The sequence below is a fragment of the Phodopus roborovskii genome, unplaced genomic scaffold (genome assembly GCF_943737965.1).
Source record: "Phodopus roborovskii unplaced genomic scaffold, PHOROB, whole genome shotgun sequence".
Classification (NCBI taxonomy): domain Eukaryota; kingdom Metazoa; phylum Chordata; class Mammalia; order Rodentia; family Cricetidae; genus Phodopus; species Phodopus roborovskii.
The window spans coordinates 11,826,191-11,844,429 of NW_026125295.1; the positions used below are offsets into that span (position 1 = coordinate 11,826,191).

At 53.7% G+C, this 18,239-nt stretch overlaps 1 protein-coding gene across 5 annotated transcripts in view; it reads right to left on the reverse strand.

Annotated features, from left to right (window-relative positions):
• The window catches only part of Als2cl (ALS2 C-terminal like), a 232,033-nt gene that overhangs the window by 6,923 nt on the left and 206,871 nt on the right, over nucleotides 1-18,239 (reverse strand). Inside the window, exons 1-18 of one of the 5 annotated variants that reach the window (XM_051203138.1) lie at nucleotides 13,012-13,277; nucleotides 11,249-11,338; nucleotides 10,948-11,103; nucleotides 9,245-9,370; nucleotides 8,401-8,599; nucleotides 8,009-8,074; nucleotides 7,573-7,738; nucleotides 7,028-7,159; nucleotides 5,971-6,090; nucleotides 4,845-4,903; nucleotides 4,629-4,695; nucleotides 4,095-4,291; nucleotides 3,777-3,842; nucleotides 3,332-3,430; nucleotides 3,074-3,235; nucleotides 2,646-2,757; nucleotides 1,720-1,797; nucleotides 961-1,091 (exon numbers count right to left, since the gene is read on the reverse strand). In XM_051203138.1, the coding sequence (XP_051059095.1) occupies nucleotides 961-1,091; nucleotides 1,720-1,797; nucleotides 2,646-2,757; nucleotides 3,074-3,235; nucleotides 3,332-3,430; nucleotides 3,777-3,842; nucleotides 4,095-4,291; nucleotides 4,629-4,695; nucleotides 4,845-4,903; nucleotides 5,971-6,090; nucleotides 7,028-7,159; nucleotides 7,573-7,738; nucleotides 8,009-8,074; nucleotides 8,401-8,599; nucleotides 9,245-9,347 (1,757 nt within the window). In that variant the 5' untranslated portion in view covers nucleotides 9,348-9,370; nucleotides 10,948-11,103; nucleotides 11,249-11,338; nucleotides 13,012-13,277. Of the gene's footprint in view, nucleotides 1-960; nucleotides 1,092-1,719; nucleotides 1,798-2,645; nucleotides 2,758-3,073; nucleotides 3,236-3,331; nucleotides 3,431-3,776; nucleotides 3,843-4,094; nucleotides 4,292-4,628; nucleotides 4,696-4,844; nucleotides 4,904-5,970; nucleotides 6,091-7,027; nucleotides 7,160-7,572; nucleotides 7,739-8,008; nucleotides 8,075-8,400; nucleotides 8,600-9,244; nucleotides 9,371-10,947; nucleotides 11,104-11,248; nucleotides 11,339-13,011; nucleotides 13,278-18,239 lie in introns of those variants that run through there. The other 4 variants (XM_051203146.1, XM_051203155.1, XM_051203170.1 and 1 more) reach the window with 4 other exon arrangements.

The window sequence follows — 18,239 nt, forward strand, 5'->3', positions numbered from 1 at the left end:
GGAGAAAATGAGGCAGAGGGCAGGAGCGCGTGTGTTCTGAGATGGGGGAGAGGCAGGGTACATAGTTCTGCAAAGAGCCTGGAGAACTGCAGGTCAAATCCAGACACTGGGGTCAAGACAGACCAGTGCCTGGGAGTCCAGGGTTTCCTAGGTTTTGGCTCTGCCCTGCCCTCTCCCATAGATGCCTGAGGAGGACCCTGCCTTGCCAACAGGCTGAGTGAGGCCAACTGTACAGTCTAAGTGGCAGCGTCTCACAAAGGGAACACTATGGTGCTGTCGCCTCACCCCGCCAGGCTGGGCAGACCTCTCCCAGCTCCCCGCTGTCCGAGAGAAGCAGCATGGAGGGACAATAGGTCGAGGAGTCTGCTCTATCCCCTCCCTGCCTCTGAAATGCTTATGGGATCATTTCCCATTATTCTTCCCTCAACACACCCAGATTCTCAACAAACATGGCAAGAGTTATCCACCTGAACTATGAGTTTTCAGAGCGGGTTCTGTTTTCTAGGAAGCTAATCTGTCTCACTAACTACTGCTTTGGGAGAGCGATTCTACATACCAAGTTTCTTCCCTTCTTCATCTTATCTGCTGGCAAAGTCAGAGCCAGTAAGGTACATTATGACTATATCTATAATGAATCATTATCTATCTCTTTCTTTTAGGATCTACTCAAATTTTCCTTTTTTTTTTTTTTTGTTTTTTCTTCCCTTGGGTATTTGACTTGGAAACTATCTTGCACCCTTTCTCGAAAGAAGAAGAAAAGCTAAAGCCAGGGTCAAAATGAGACTTACAAATCCTATTTTTTCTTCCAGTTTATGTACGACAGTATGTCCTCCTTAGCCCTAGACTTCAAGGACCTCTGACTGGAAGACCCGGGCTCTGGACTCTATGGTGAAAGGCCTCCGCTGAGCCCTGAGGCCTTGCGTGGGAAGAGGCACACCGCCAAACAGGTTGGGCTCTCACCTCTTTCTAGTACTGGCTGGGTTGGGCGGGGTGGCGGCTGTGTCCAGCACCCCCTGTGTGTACAGGCCTTTATCTGTGCCACTGCTGAAAGAACCATCCAAGGTGAAACCGCTGGGGAAGGTGACCTTGCCCTGGGAGCAGAAAGGACAGGATGTCTGTGTGCCCCGCCAGCTGCCCAGCCAAGTGTGTCAATGTTGGGCCTACTTGGGTAGGTCAGATGGAAACATCTGACCATGTGTTCTCCCTGTCCATTTAAGGTGCTGGAATATTCTAGAAGCCTCACCCACTTCCGCTGTGAGGCTGGGTAGCTCGGTTCAGGGATCTAGAGGGGCAGTTCCCGGCTGTGTGGAGTTGAGCCTTTCACAGCACTCCTGATGCACCAGACAGACCCACCTATCCTTCTGTATCTAGAACTATCCCCAAGTTTCCGAAGGCCCCAGCATGGACACAACTGCCTTTTGCTACATCAACTCGGGCAGGAAGAAAAAGAGTGACCCCAGCTCAAGGCTCTGGTGCTGATGGCTGTGTAAGGGCTCAGCACGGACACAGTCAGCCTGTGCCCTCTGGGCGTGAGGCAAATGCTCCAGTCCCTTGTCAGCCTGCTCTGTTAAGTCAGTGCTGCGTGCACCGTGGCAAGGACATGGGGCCCCTTGGAAACCATGGAGTGGGAAGGACATCCTCCAGCTGCCCATCCTTTACCTTCATCCTCAGCTCCGAGCCCTGGCTTAATGGGTAAGATGAGGAGTGGATGACTCTCACCTTCCCTAGGAGTGTCAGGTCCCTGGTGAAAGTACCCTCGTACAGAGTGTCATCCTCACATAGCAGGATGCCTGGGCCCTTGAAAGGAAGCGAGGCAACAGAGGGAGGGGGTGTGAGATTGGACAGAAAAACAGGGTGGGTGGACACTGACCCACAGGGCCAGCCCTGCACCTCCTGCCCCAGATGTGCCGAGTCCCATGAACCCATCCCTTGTTTTCCCTAGTTCACGCTCAGGTGTGGCTCTTCCTCACAAAGTGCTGGCTTCCTTTCAGCTGCCTCTGCTACTGTCCTGGCTCCTCAGGGCAAATCAAGTCCCCCTTACTCCTGCACCTGCCAGGAAACTCATTGACAAGTTCAACTTGTTTCTGACTATTTTGTGGGCCTATTCCTGCCTTCCCTGCCCCTTTTCTCTGAGGTCTCCTTCCATTCTTTCCAGAACAAGGTGGACTCTTACAACAAAAAACCCGCTGAGCCATGCACAGCTGTTGGCCAGAGCCCCACCCACCATACAGACATCAAACCCCTGGCAAGCAGAGAGGCAGAGGGTGGGAGCTGGAGGACCTGGGTTTGATCTCAGCCTCGGCAGGGTCTCTGATGTCTGTCATCAATAAACATGTGCCATTCATACGCTAAGGACAATGGCATCAATTGCAGGGGTTACACAAGGACCCCAGAAGGATAATGGAGGTAAGCGAGGGGTCTGTGGATGCCACCACCATAGACACACTGGTCCTTCCTCACTCGCACTTAGCGTAGAATAAGTGCCGTTGCCCTGAGCTGAAGATAGGGAAGTGAGGCTGAGCAGAAACCTGGACCTTGCCAAAGTCAGAGTAGACGGGTGGCGGAGCCGAGCATCCCTTGTCACCCACCCAGCTTGGCTTTCACTCAGCTACAGAGTGCTCAGGCGGGGAAGGGCTACCACTCACAGACATCTTGTCCCCTTGGAATGTCCCTTGATAGCAGACACCTGCCTGGGTGACCACCACCCCGGGGCCATGACGCTGGTCAGCCTGCCACATGCCGATGTAGCGCTCACCCCTAGGGGAGGAGGAGATGTGAGAGAGGGGACTCAAAATGGTTTCCTTGTGCCTTCTGGAAGCTCTGCCGGCAGGGGCTTCAGGGAGACGGCGCGGTGACAGGAGAAGATGAAGTAAGAACCCCAAGGAGAACAGAGGGTGTCAGAGAAGGGATGAGGGGTGGAGCCCCCTAGAGGTAGCACAATGCATAGCCGGAGGGAAGTTCCATGGAGGCGGGCGACCCAGGGCAGAACAAAAGGCTGAGGGGTCCAGGGGGCGCTAGAGAGAGCCCGAGCTTGAGGCAGCCGGACTTCTGGCTTCCCTATACCAGCACTCACCTGTCACCGCTGTCCTCAATGCCATAGCCACTCCTCTGGCCTCTCTCCCAGTGGCCCGTGTACCTGAAGGGCTGCGAGGCCTGTGGGGCACTGTCAAGGACACCAAATCCATGCCGAAGGCCAGCCTGAAAATAGCCCTTGTACACCTCCTCAGTCCCATACCTGGAGAGATTCACCAACAGTTGGCTCTACCTCAAGGGGCTCAGTCCAGAGGGTGCCCCTCCCCTTACCCCTCCCCCCAGGTCAAAGGTCACTTACTCACAGATGCCATAATCACACATGCAGCCTTCCCGCCAGTGGCACTTGTAACAGTCAAACTTGTCCTCAGAGGCTTGGGGCACCAGGCAGATGCCAAAGCTGACCGTGCGGTTGGGTGGGGTCAGAAGTGAGTATCCAGGCCACTTGTCTGATCAGATGTCCCTGTCACATCCCTCCATGCCACCCAGCTGTCCTTGTCTCCAGGGAGTCCCCCAGAAAGATCTCAGAAGCCCCCTAGTCTCTTCAAAAAGAATCCTGAGGACACCCCTCCCCCACCACGGGAAGCCAGTCTCAGGCTGAGACCCACATTCCTATTCCAGCCAGGGTCCCCTTAGTGGTGACAGGAGCTGGGCCATCTGCCCACTCCTGTTTGAGGTTTGGGGATTTGGGGCTGCCCGGTGGATGACAGCCCCTCTGGTTACCCCATCTGCCCAGTCAGCCTTACCCATGCTCCAGGCCCTGGCAGAAATCGCCCACATGGTTCCGCCCATTCGGCCACTTCAGGGTTCCCCTGGAACAAGGTGCGGTCCACGGCATCAGGTCACCAGACCCGTCCCCAGACAGCTGCACCCCCAGACCCAGCGTCCCTAGGTTTTTCCAACTAGACTTCCGCTCAGTTGAGCACTGAGACCCTTGACACCTACATTTCCACCTTCCCCTTGAACCACAGGGGGTGCTTGAGAAAACTCCTAGTCAATGGAATTTCTAGCACACTCCTTTCTGATGGCCTGCTAGAACTGACCCCACAGCAGTGGTGACTCACTTGCCATGGGGTTTGGCCCGACACCAATCACCCTCATAGGTAGCCTGGTAGAGCCGGCCCTCGCGGCGGAAAGTATAGGCCACACAGCGGCTGTCAGGGGGTACAGATGACTCTGGGCCTGACCCCAGCACAGGGAAGTCCTTCTTGCCACGCAGGGCCTGGCACACAGCCTGGGTCACTTTCCATTGCCAGACAACCTGATGGGGACAGGAAGGCGGGGAACATGTCATCGTTGCTCCAGGAATGTTGTAGAGGCCTCACGGGGCCACCTAGGTCCTTCCCCACCATTCTGTCCCAAAGCATACTGCCTGCCCTTCTATGGTATGGGTTCAGACCTGAGCAGCCCAGGGACTGCACAAGAGGGTGGGGACAGGCCTCTACTTAGGCCTAATGGTGGGAAATTCCTTTTCCTCTAACACCCTGATACCGAACCCTAGGCATACCCCAACGCCCTTCTAGCCCTGCAGCATTGGCACTCTGCCCTCCCCTGGCTTCGGACTTGATCCCCGCTGTTGACGCTTCAGCATCATTCACCTGGCCCTGGGGGTCTCTGGCACAAAAGGAGAGCTCTTCTTCAGGTGTGAGGATGCGGAGCACACACCTAGGCACATGGAGGTGACCAGTGAGCGAGCGAGCCCTAGTGCTCCTAGGGTCGGAGGTGAGGCTCATGTGGGAGCCTGGAGGTGTGAGCAGATCCCACAGGGCACAGGGAGGGAAGTCCGGGAGACACCTGCAGAGGAAGTCACTCACTTGTCTTGGCCAGGATCCACCCACACCAACTTCAGGTCAAAAGCGTGGATGCTGTGGCCCTGGAAGAACAGTGCCGACAGGTGTTGTCCAGAGCCGTGTCCACCGGGGGGGGGGGGGGGTGCCTGCCCTGGGGGCCCCCGGATGCCAGACAAGAGCAGCGCACCGGGTCCTTCCGTCAGCCGGCACCCTTCAGCTGCAGCTCCTGGACGGGCACCTGGACAGGCTTCCCTTTCCCCTGGGTTGCCAGGGTTTTCTAGAAACACGGTCAGCCCCTGCTGCAAACCTTCTAAGGCTCCTCTTGCCTGGGGACCAAGGCCCACTACAGAGCCTGACACGTCCAGGTTCCCGCACCTGTCTTCACACGCTCCATGCTGAAACTGTCCGTTGTTCGACACCACGGCCTCCTGAGCTTGCCCCAAGCATGCTCACTTCGCCTTTCTCATATTGCTCCTCTGACCAAAGGCGCTACCCTGCCCCTCTCTGGAATGTCACCATCTCCCATTTGGCCTAAGCAGGCCCTCACTTGACCAGGAAGTAGAAAGGGCCCAAGGCCAAGCAGAGAATGGAGAGGTTTATAAGATAGCAGAGAGACAAGCAAACCCCACAGAAACAACTGCATGAGCAAAGCCCCCCCCTAAAACAAACCCTCCCTCCCTTCCTCCATCACTTCCCTCTCCCTGTCTCCCTCCCTCCCTCCCTTCCTCCATCACTTCCCTCTCCCTTTCTCCCTGTCTCCCTCCCTCCCTCCCTCAAGCTGTTTTTGCCAGGCATTCTGTAGCAGCAACAAGAAAAAGAACTGTACAAGCAGGGAAAGGCTAGAAACATACTGTGACATCAGGAGAGATGGGTACAGACACAGTCAGAACAAACCCCAAACCAAGCCACCACGCTGAGGCAGAGACAGCATGTGAGCCTAAGAGCCAGGCGGGTTTGGTCAGGGTTAGTGGCTATGGGACAAATCCCGAAGCCCAGGTCAGTCTTCCTCTTGACCTGCAAGCCTTGACCAAGCCATCTCCATGTCATGCCAGCACGTGGACCTCTCACGCCCTTCCCCGTCTCTCTGTCTGTGGCCTGTTCAGTTTCTAACCTGACCCCGGAACCGCACCTCACGTTATCCCCTCCTAACCTGGAGCAGGACAAGGGCATCATCAAAGAGTAGCACGCGCTCAGCTCGCAACGGGGTGACCACCACAGGGATGTCCTGGCTATCCTGTAGGAGTCGGTGAGTAGGGGTGCAAAGCACATCCTGGTGGGATGAAGAGAGAGGCAAGGAGCTGAGGTGCCCATCCCTGAGGCTGATGGCCAAATCTGCACCCTAGGTACCTCCCAGAGACCATCCCAGCAGGCCTGGGGTAGCTCCCAGGACACACACACACACACACACAGTCATCCCCTTCTCTCTCTGGGGTCTTCCTGGATGTCCCCATACTGTACCCCTGTTGCAGCCAGAGGGTTCCTGTTACCCTTGCCCTCTGTTTCCCATGGCTATTTTGACCCTCTCTGCTCCTGGTCCAAGCCTGCTATGTCTTCTGGGGACACATGGACTCTCTTTCCTGCCAGGGGCATTATATGTTGTGCTAGAGAGTGACAAGCATATGTCATTGGTGGCACCACCAGAGAGAAAGTCAGTTCTGCTGACTCAGAAGATGGCTAAGGGTGACAGCCACTGGGTTGTCAGTCTTCAGCAGTCATTGAGGCAAACTTAAGAATGAAATGGTTTTTCCAGCTCCAGGGGAACTCAGCCTCTGCAGACTGAGACAGGCAAGGGCTTCTATGTTGTTCTCCAATTTACACCTTAGCCAGTTGATTTCCATATCCCCAAAAACATCTTAATCAAGCTTCCAAGGATACAATGCCAAATGCAAATTTTCAGTAAGGAATTCCGGTGGTTTTCTGGTTTGTTTGTTTTTTTTTTTTTTTCCAACCAAATTTTGCATAGGCTTTGCACTTTCCGGAACTTTCAGGCCCGATTTACATTTGCTAAACAGAAGGTGCTGAAGACAAAGGGCAGATTAAGGCTGTGTGCCAACATTCTGAAGCCAGCTACAGCTGTGTACGTGTTCCCCCTACATTCTTCCTTCTAGATGGGGAAACTGAGGCAGAGAGCCGCTCAAGCCACCCAGCACAGCCTCACATTCAGTGTGGAACCCCCTTCCTTGACTGTCCCAAAGCCCCAGACTCACCCTCACCCGGCTGCTGAGGCTGTACCACAGGGCCTGTGTGGCCATAGCTTGGTCCAAGGCCTGCCTCAGGAAGGACTGCAGGTTCCCAAACAGGGTGACTGCATGCATCACCAGCTCCTGGGCTGGGTGCTGCTGTGGAGGAGACAAGGCAGGTGGGAAGGGTCTGAGGGTCCTTGGAACCAGTCCCTGTCCCTATGATGGCTGCGAGGACCCCAGTCTGGTCTCACTCATGTTTCTCCCTGACTGCTCTTCTAGGGACAGCGAGGGAGCACCAAGATGCTTCCAGATGGATTAGGACATTTCAGTAACATCAATTGCATGGTTATATGTCCTCACACCCAGCAGAGAATTCTATGTGTGCTCTTTGTGCGTCACCTGCCCCCATCAAAGCAGAGCCATGTGGCCAAGATTCCACAGGGCGGGTTCAAGCCCCCAGAACCACACCCCCAACCCCTAAGCCTCCCTACTGTTTAACCTGATCCTGCTTGTCCGGTCCTCCAGCTCCTCCTCCACACATCCATCCTTGGACCCTTCTCAGTACCAACCTTGTCAAGGGTGTCCCTGAGGCTCAGCAGGAGGAGCACATATTTCTGCACATGCTGGGTGAGTGGCTGGCTGAGGGCTTGGCACAGTGTGGTACCCACTGAGCCCTCAGAGCTCGTCCAGGACAGCAGCTGCTGCAGCTTCTTCCGCTGCTTCCTCCAGTACTCACTGCAGTTGGGAAGGGCCACATACTACCCTCACCCTTTCCAAGCCCACACCCACCTGTAGCATCCCTGTTCTAACCCCTCTCCCAGCTCTCGGTCGGACCCAGGAGCCCAGCCATATACACCATTAGTTCAGCAGGCTCACCTCAGAAGAGATAGGGACACTGACTGCAGACACTCAGATGGGTGGACAAGACACCTGCTCCTTCAGGGTGGGCTTCCCCAAACCCGCTCACCTAGACACCCACACCCACATAGGCAGCCCCAGGCTCACCTCCTCCTCTTTGAGACCTTCTGAAAGGCCTGCACCACCAAACAGTCAGTATACGACTTGATGTACCTATGGGCAACCCAGGATCACCTTGAAAGCCCAGCTCCCAAAACACTCAGGCCCTGCCCTTTTGGGGTCCCAGACCTCACCCACTGCGCAGACAGAACCCTATAGCCCAGGCGATTCCTTGACACCCTCAGGCCCTAACTCAGCAGTTGTATTATCTTACAGACCTGATGCAGGCAGTCTGAGCCTCTGAGCCCTGCTGCCAAGCCAACACCCAAGCCCACAGGCACTCCACTTGACCCTTAGGACCAAGTAATGGAGGTGGCACTTTGGCCAAGCAACAGGCTGCCCGGTGGGGGGTGGGGGGGAGGGTGGTGGTGGTGTCTTACTCCATGTGGGCCTGCAGGATACAGTCAGCGTTGTTCAGTAACAGCAGGGTCTCTGGACCCATGGAGGGCGGGTGGTATAGCCTCTGCCGCAGGGAATGCAGGCTCTGCTCCGTCACCTCCCATAATCGCTGCGTACTTTCATGCAGCTGCTGCAGAAGCCGAAGGCACTCTCTGCCACAGGGGTCTGAGGGTTCTGGGTCTACGGAAAGCACGGCCACTTTGAGCTGGTATTGCGGAAAGTCCTGTAGCCCTGGAGTGTTCAGGACAGTACTAGCAACCCTAGACTCTAGGGCCTAGAGCTCCTGGAGGTGTGTGTGGGGGGGGGGGGGACAGAGCATACTGGGATAAAGGGCTGAACCCTTGCATAAGCAGGGTTGTGTGTATACCTCCTATTTAACAGGACAGCCGTAATCATCTCAGGGGGAACCAAGTCTCCCCTGAATCTCCACCTCTTCTCTCCAGACCCAGACACAAAATGTGGACCCCAGCCACTGTACGGATGCACAGTGAGAAGAAGGCACCTGCCCAAGGTCAGATGACAAGGGGGACCCCACCCCCACCCTTCCCCGGCCCAGGTGAGAGCCCTGTATGTTCTGCCTTCTAGTCATGCCTTTCCAAAGCACTCCTTGAGTGGGAACAGAAGTGAGGCCAGCAGTGTATCTAGAGGTGCGGTCCTCAGAGGCCATCTGGGAAGGAAACCAGTTCCCGGTGGCCAAGGCCTCCGCTCCACCAACATGGCACTATCAAGTGCCACCACTCCCACTAGAATGTCTAACAAGGCAGAACTCTAATCCCTGGGGCCATTCCTGTGTCCCCTCCCTTCCCCACGGAGGGCCTGACTCACCAGCTAAGAGCAGGGGCTGGAGAATGAGACTGTTGGTACGGGCAAGGGTGGTTGAGAAGACCTCCTCCAGCCGAAACAAGTCTGCCTCCTCAGAGCTACACATAGCCAGGGTGTGAGACACGGGGCCTATCGGAAAGGAAGGGCACAGGTCACAGCCAGAGAACATGACAGGGTCACCAATATCCTCCCCAGTTCTCAGAAGCAAGTCCCATAACCATCCACATCAGACTCTCGCTGGGCCCAGCTTCTCTCAAAGAGACCTATTCTGGCCTCTGGCCTCTGACCTCTGCCCTGTTCTCTGGTGGGGCCCTGGAATAGGAGAGCTGAAAGCTACCAGGGGATGCATCCCTTCCCACCCAAGAGTACGATGCCCCTCTGTATCTATGTTTCTTTATATTGGTTGATGAATAAAACACTGATTGGTCAGTAGCCAGGCAGGAAGTATAGGCAGGGCTACCAGAGGAAGAGAATGCAAGGTAGGAAGGCAGAGAGAGGCCACGAAGAGATGCCATGTAGCCGAGAAGTAACAGATCTGGACCCTTCTCAGGTAAGATAAGACCATGTGGAAATACTTACATTAATTTAAATTGGTTAATAACTAAGAGCTAGCCAGTAAGAAGCCCTAGCCATTGGCCAACAGTTTAATAATAAATATAGTGTCTATCTGTGTGTTTATTTGGGGCCAATCGGCTGTGGGACCAGGTGGAACAGAAACCTCCATCTACAATTCAAGCTCAATTTTGGCCTGCTCAAACCCTGCCATGGATCCATGCACCCAGGCAGATGGCTACATAGTTATTCCTTGCCCTGGCCACCTTTCCAATGGAAGGCCCCACTCAGGGACTATGCAGTCATTGGGGAAAGGGACACACATGGTATCCGAAGAACTCAACAATATCATGATGGCCAGGCTCAGGTTCCCTGTCACTAGACACAGCTGAGTAAACCAGGAAAGACTTGATACAAGAGCCTCTGGGGGCTTCCAACCGAGGCCACAAAGGACAGACAGACAAGCAGCAAAGAATGGTGGGGACACCTGAGGACCCCCAGTACTGGGAAGCTGAGGCAGCAGGAGTTTGATGTGAATTTGAGGGCAGCCTGGGAACTTGTCAGAAAGAAGGACAGAGAAGGAGGGTGATGAGGGACGTCCTTCTGTATGTGCTTCTCTTATTGGTTGATGGATAAAACACTGTTTGGCCAACAGCCAGGCAGAAAGTATAGGCAGGACTACCAGACCAGCAGAAGGCTGGGGAGAGGAAGGCAGAGAGGGAGGCTGCAAAGAGATGCCATGCTGGCCAAGGAGTAACGTGCCAGGTTACGGGTAAGCCACAGCCTCGAGGCAATACATAGATCGATAGAAATGGGTTAATAATTAAGAGAGCCAGCCAATAAGAAGCTCTAGCCATTGACCAACAGTTTTATAATTAATATAGCATCTGTGTGTTTATTTGGGGCAAATCGGCTGAGGGACCAGGCTGGAAAGAAACTCCAGCTACAGGAGGGGAGGGGCTGGGGAGAAGAGGAGAGCATAGTAGGGAGAAATAAAAGCAAAGACTCATGGGAGTGCTCGCCCAGTCTTTGTGGATGGCCCACCTTCATGGGCCAGCAGACGAGCTTGAATTAGCCTCGGTCGACCTTGAAGATCATGGAGGGCTTCAGAACAAGATCATAGCAGATCAAACATCAGACTCAGCACGACAAACCTGATGACAGGTGACAGACGGGGCCAGGCAATGAGGAAGCTCAGACCCTGTATGTTTGCACCCTCGAACAAGACTGAGCCTGCTAGACGGGTCCACTCAGGAGCAGGGTCACTAGGGTAGGCGGCCAGGTCAGTTGGAGCCTTGAAATGTCATACCCTAAGCGAGGGATTTTCTAAGTAAGCAACAATGCAGCATCCTGACACAAGGCAAGGGTACTGAGGATGCATGCTTGAACCCCCTCCACAGCAGGACTCTCTGAGGCCCTGCTCAGTCAAAGCCTCTCCCGTCAGCCCTTGCTGACCTCACTTGGCAAGGATGATCATCTGTGCCTGAGCTGACAGGATGCCTCGGGGTGAGTTCAAGTGTCCTCACGCTGCTTAGTCCTTGCACTCTGCAGCAATGAGATTACCAGCCCTGGGTAGGGCAAGAGATATCATCAAGACAGCTGAGGATGGGTAGGTGACATCAGGCAAACCCCACCAAACGGGATGAGGGACCAGTCTTCCTGAATCTACCCCAAAGATGCTACAGGGGCATCACAGATCTCTGGCAGAACCTAGGACTCTGAGAGAATTGGCTCCAGAAGAGAGGAGGGCGGGAACTTCAGGACTCTGGCCCTGGTCCTGGGCCAAAGCATTCCTGCCCCACCTTTCCTGCTGTGTGAGGAGGGTGAGGCTGTGGGAAGGAGAGTCAGGAAAGGGAAACCGATGGACACCCAGCTGCAGCCATCTTTGTTAGCTGTTAACGTAGTCCACTCACACAAGGGGAGGGCAGATTCAGGGACCTCTGGTTCAGTTCCCGCTGACCAAGAGAACCAGCAGAGGGAATTCAGTGTGTCACATGGCCTGGACCTCCCTAGCCCTCAACCATGCTTCCAGAAATTGTCAGAATAGAAAGTCTATCACTGCAACCTTAAGCCTCCCCAAATACCCCAAAGCACAAACTGGACCTCCATAGATCCTACAGACCCCGGTTAGTAGCCACTAACTCTACAGCACTTTTCAGGCCTGTGGCCCCAGAAGGATTTGCGTCATAGTAAGTCATCTCCCAGAGGAAAGGGTAGACATTAAGCATAGATGGTGAAGTGGGCCTGGGAAGACTGCACTTGAGACTGGTCGTCTGATGTGGAAGTCTCTGGGCTACGAGTAAGGGTGAGTGTGCGAAATAACAGAGAAAGCTAATACTCTCCCGCTAACCCTGGGCCCACCACCCATCCTAGACCCCTCTTGCCAACTCTGGGGTCCTCAGAGGCAGGCTGTGCCAAGGGGGAAACTGAGGCATGGAAAGTCCAGGAGAGCCTAGAGACACCATCTGCAGATCAAGTGCAGGGCTCAGACCCCAGCCTCTGACCCCCAGCCTTACCAGGCTCACCAGGACAAGTGGTCCAGAGATGCTGGGTGACTCACTGAGATGCCCAGTGCATTCCTGAGGGCCCAGCCTTCTGTCTCGCCCCAGGTAGAGTTGATGCTCACAAACCGATAGGGTGAGGCCAAACAAGTAAGCTGGGAAGTGCACAGGTGAGTCAGCTATTGTCCTGTGGTCATCTCAACAGTAGTCCGACCTGCTTCCTTTCCTCTACATTCCTGGCCTCTGTCCACACCAGACTGTCCCCGCCCCCAGCAGGGTCACGGGGGCCTTCCCTGCCCTCAGCCGCACCCTAGCATGGCACTCACTCTGGTATTTCCTAGTCTGGACTAGTATGGACCTTATTTCTGCTACGGACGCCTTTTCTTAGACCCTGCTGGAGGCCCATTAATCAACCTACATGCCCAGTGGGCTGTGGACAGTGTCTGCCCCAGGAAAGAAAGTGCACGGAACTGTCACACCTGCCCTCCAGCCTCTGCCTCTCCATGGGTCCAAGATTCTGGCCCTAGCCGCCTCCCAGTCTCTGCAGTGCTGTTTGTCCCCGCTTCGCCTTCCTCTCTCTGCCCTGGCGCAGTCCCGGGAGTTGCCCAAACTACTCTACTCCAACCTTTGGGCATTTGTCTAACGCTCCTCCCAGGCAGGCAACACCACCTTCTCGGCTTCCCTGTCAGCCCTTCCGCCCTGATCAGCCAGCGTCACCTCTTCCTGGCAGCCTCTCCCTCTGGGTGATACACCGGCACCCGGATCCCGGCCAGGCCGTACTGCGGGGGAGCTAGCGCTCCTCACTGTAGCATGGGTTTAGACCCCGCGCTGCGTTTAAACCGAAGCTGGGTGACCCTGGGACAGGGAGGAGGAAGCTAAGAACTCCGCTGAGACCGAAGATGGAGGGATCGTGACCGTGGCAGCGGGAGGAGGCGAGAGACCCCACCCGCCGCGGAGCTTGTGGGCCAGCGGACCCCGCCCACCGAAGCGCGCCCTTACCTGCGCCAGGCGCCGCGGTGCCGCGAGTGGCCGCGCAACTCCGCGCCGCGCCGCCCTCGCTCTCGGCGCCCCGCCCCAGGGTGTTGCTCGCGCGGGGGCGCCTCGGAGGAGGCGGGGCGCGGCCTCGGATTGTCCCCGCGCCAACACCACTCTACAGGCGCCTGTCCTGCCACCGCCGACTGCAAAGGTTCGCACCCTGGCTGCCATTCGCCTCTTACATTCCCCTCCCGGATCCGAGGACGGCGCGCTGTGTCTGGGGACACCCGATTATTTCCTTGCCCACTGACTGCTCGGGCTGCAGCCTTGGGACCTTGCCGACCCTTTTGAGTCATCGAGCCCCCACCCCCACACCCCCGCGAAGGAGTCCTTGGTATATTCGGGAAACTTGTTGCTTAGAGCAGTCGACCATGATGACCCCAGCCCCTAAGCTGGGCGTCCTTCGGTAGCAGCTACTGCTGTGTGTGACCTTGAAGAAGGCCCCGCATCCATTCCGGGTACAGCTTGAAGCTGGCCAGTTTCCTTGCCAAAGCCTTCGACCTTGGAAAAAGCAGCGCAGTTCCAGACCAAACCCTTGGAAGGAGAAGGGAGCATGGTCCAAACCTGTAACAAAGAGGGCTGCTGTCTGGCTGCCGGGCTCCCTTTTTCGGTCGGCGAGTGAGTCAGCCTTGCACCTGCAGTGACACCTGGCCTCTAGGAGCTGATTAGCCTGGCCACGTTGTTTTTTAACCCTTCGAAGCCTGAGCACAGAGGGAGGAAGCCTGGGAAAGAGAGTAACCTAGTCTTCCCTCCTCACCTGGCCAAAACCTCTTTCTCTTTCTTTTAAATACTTTTTAAAAGTATATGCTTCTCTTTTTTGTGTGTGTATGATACGCATGTATTGTGTAGGTGTACATGTGTGTGCATATATGGCTGTATTTCCCTCCGATGGTGTTTTTCTTGTTTGTTTTTTGTTTTTGAGACAATCTCACATTGGCCTTGACCTACCACATAGGCTAGATTGATTGGCCAGTGAGGAGGGCCAGGTGTGCACCACCACACCTGCCTGTTTTGCGTGTGTTTTGGAATCAAATTCAGGTCCTCATGCCTGCAAGCAAGTACTTACCTAACTGAGCTGACACCTTAGCCCGGGCTTTGCTTTCTTTTTTAAAGAGTGATTGATTACTCTATCTGTATGTGTGACTTTATTCCAGAAGAGGGCAACTATAGATGGTTGTGAACCCTATGTAGTTGCTGGGAATTGAACTCAGAACCTCTGGAAGAGCAGACAGAGCTCTTAACCCCTGGGCCATCTCTCTACCCACCCCCAGCAGCCCCTTCCTTCTCTGGGCATTGGTTCCCTCATCTGTATACGTGTCTGAAGAGAAGCAGTGCTGCCTGGGCTCTGGGCAGGAAGAAAGGAAGGGCTGTCCCAGCTTCCTTCACCAGGTGTGACTTCCAGGTCAGGGACATTTGGAAGGCTACTGAGCTCTGGAATTCCCCATCCACTGAGCCACCCACAAGCGTCATCACCCCCTGTTTTATTATCTTCCAAATAAGGCAAGGCCTGGCCAGCATCTCTTCCAGGTAGTCCTTGACTGGGAACCAGGTTCTGCCCTCCGGTAGCACCCAAAGGACTGTCTACTGAATCCCCTGCCCCTGCCACCTGGCATCACAGGCTCCTGCTTCAGCTCCCCACAGATAAGCACACGTCATGCACATACAACATACAGTCCCACCGGTGAGAAATGTGCCAGTGTGTATACTCAAGTGTGCCACATGTGTCCTCCACTGATGGAAAGATGGGGCCCCTATGCCACACAGCTCCACAGCAGCAACCCCATTCATGAGCACTTGTCCATCCATCTGCAAGGACATAGACTGACACAGAGACATTCGGAGAGCTGCATGCAGAATGCAACACACTCCCCTGCAGTTTCGTGGTATACAAGTTCCAGTTCATGTACACACAGGTCTGTCCCAGGCTGGGCTCAGCCCTGAGCTATTTTGGGCCTGGCCTAGGGCCAACAAGTTCAGGGACAGCCAGCTCCCAGAACACCCCAGCTGCTGTGTCACTGGCCCAGGCTAGCTAACTCCCACCCCCACCCCAGGCTAAGTCTGGGGTGGCCTGGATCCCAGCCTGGCTCTCGGGACTGTGTGGGTGGAGGGGTTCTCCATTCACTCCCCTTCAGCTTCTCCAAAGCTAAGCCTTGAGTTCCATTGTATCAAACTCCTGGAGAGAAAGAGCCACAGGCTCTCCTGGTCACCCTGTCCAACCCAGAGGCCCTGGGGGGCTGGATTGGGTCCCCACAGGAAACCCATAAGATACAAAAATAGTGCAGGAGGGGCAGGTAGTTGTCTGGCTGCCAGCACTTAGGCCGCCACACAGGAAGGGGATGCTGTCTTTCAGGGAGCCGGAACTCCCCCACCCCAGCCTGATGGGCCCAGCTGAGGCATGGGTACAGGGGCATGTGGAGGGGGGGGGCTGTAAGAAGCTGCAGCAATACCAGAGAGAGGAGAGAACCCTGAATCAGAGGCAGAGGACTGAGTTGGGCCTTGTAATTTCTAAGGCCTGAGACCAAACACAGCTCTTCCCTGGCCTGAGATTCCTTCCTCAAAAGAGAACAGGATAGATCTGGCAAGATGGCTTAGCTGGAAAGGCCAAGAGCTACACAGCCTGGCAACCTGGTTTCGGTCTGAGGAAGCCAACCACATAAAACTGCAAAGACACAAACTACTCCACAAGATTGGCGTCTGACCTCCGCAGGCACGCCATGGCACTCGGCACTCACACCACCCACCCACACATGCACACACTAATAGATTAAGGTTACATGGTGAGACTATGTCTCAAAGGAAGAGAGAGAGAGGAGAAAGGAAAGAGAGAAGGCAGAGTCAAAGCAGAGGCCAGCACTCTAGTCAGAGTGGACATTTCATTTTCGTTGGAAAACTGGAAACACTAAATGTATAATGATAGGGCACTGGTCGAATATGATATACGGCTTTGCTCTTATTTAATCACTGTATTATATATCCTTCAACAATGATAATAAAATAAAGACTAGCATTTAGGATGCTTGTCAGGTCCCTATTTTACAGATAAGGACTGAATGTTAGGTAACCAGCTGGAGGGCTCACAGGGTCAGTAACATTGAGCTTTTAGTGGTATTGTTTTTTGAGTCAGGTCCCATGGATCCCAGGCTGGAGTTGAACTCCTGATCCTTTCTCCACCTCCCAAGGGCTAAGTTTAAGCTTTAATAACAACAGATATTATGTTAAAAAATTAAGCAATAAATTTATAAGAAATGTATGTTGAGGGGCTGGAGAGATGTCTCAGAGGTTAAGAGCATTGGCTGCTCTTCCGGAGGTCCTGAGTTCAATTCCCAGCAACCACATGGTGGCTCATACCATCTGTTATGAGATCTGGTGCCCTCTTCTGGAATGCAGGCATACATGCATGCAGAACACTATATACATAATAAGTAAATAAATCTTTAAAAACTTATTGAAAGGGGCTGGAGAGATGGCTCAGTGGTTAAGAGCACTGGCTGCTCTTCCAGAGGACCCAGGTTCTATTCCCAGCACCCACATGTCAGCTCACACCTGTCTGTAACTCCAGTTCCAGGGAATCTGGTATCCTTATACCAATGCACATAAAATAATAATAGTAAAAAGGTTAAATAAAGTATTAAAACTTATTTTAAAAAGAAATGTACTTTGAAAGCTTAATTATTCAAATTCTTTTACATTAGCTATGTTTTGTGAATTTTGACTAACAGCCCTTTTGCCAACTTCAGAGGGGAAAAAAGAAATTTAAATAAATACGTTTCAATGATATTTCTTTTGTCTTTCTGTATAGCCCAGGTTGGTCTAGAACTCACTGTGTAGCCCAGGTTGGTCCAGAACTCACTGTGTAGCCCAGGTTGGTTCAGAACTCACTGTGCAGATCAGGTTGGCTTCAAACTTGCAGCAATCCTCCTGCCCTTGGCTCCTGAGTGCTGGGATTATAGGCATGTGGCACTTTAGTCATCAGATGCTATTTCTTATAAATTCATAACTTTATAATTCTTTGGTTATTAAAGCTTAAAACTTCCATGCTAAGACTTTTGGGGTACCCTGTTATTCTAAGTCAATTGGATTTTGAAACCTGTATGACAGTGTTGTGTGTGTGTGTGTGTGTGTGTGTGTGTGTGTGTGTGTGTGTGTTCTATGTGTGTGTGATAGGAGGAGGCATCTGGGGGCATGCATTGGATAAAAATAATTGATTCAAAAGCATGTGAGATTAACAGGGAGAACCATCAGTTCTGTTCAAGACCCTGTCTGAAGTCAGCTTAAGCTATATAGTGAAACCCTACATCAAAACGAGAGAGGAGAGAGAGAGAGGAAGGAGAGAGAGAGAGAGAGAGAGAGAGAGAGAGAGAGCCTGAAGAGATGTGGCCTGCTCTCCCCCCTCTATTAACTGTTTTTATTTTTTCAGTGCCAGTGATTATTGAACACAACGCTTTGTGTGTGCCAGGCTGGTGCTCTGCCACGGAGCCACAATTCTGCCTTGCCCTACTTCTTGGGTGGACAAACACGACCATGAAATTTGACTTTCTTTTTAAATTAACTTACTTTATTTTATGTGTATGGATGTTTTGCTTGTATGTATGCCACATGCTTGTCGAGTTCAGGAGAGTGTATCAACCTCCGGGAGCCGGAGTTACTGGTGGTTGTGAACCAGCATGCGGGTGCTGGGAATCAAACATGGGTCCTCTTCAAGAGTAACAAATACTGCAGAGCTGTCTCTCCACCTCCAATAAACTTTGAATCCTGCCTGGGTTGAGCAGCAAATGTCAATCTGTGAGCACTCACCTGTCCTGCTAAGATGGCCAGCTTTCAAAGCCAGCCTTCATAACCACCCCCCCCCACACACACACACACCATCAATCAGTCCTGGCTGCTCATTCCCTACCTCAGAGCATAGAGGC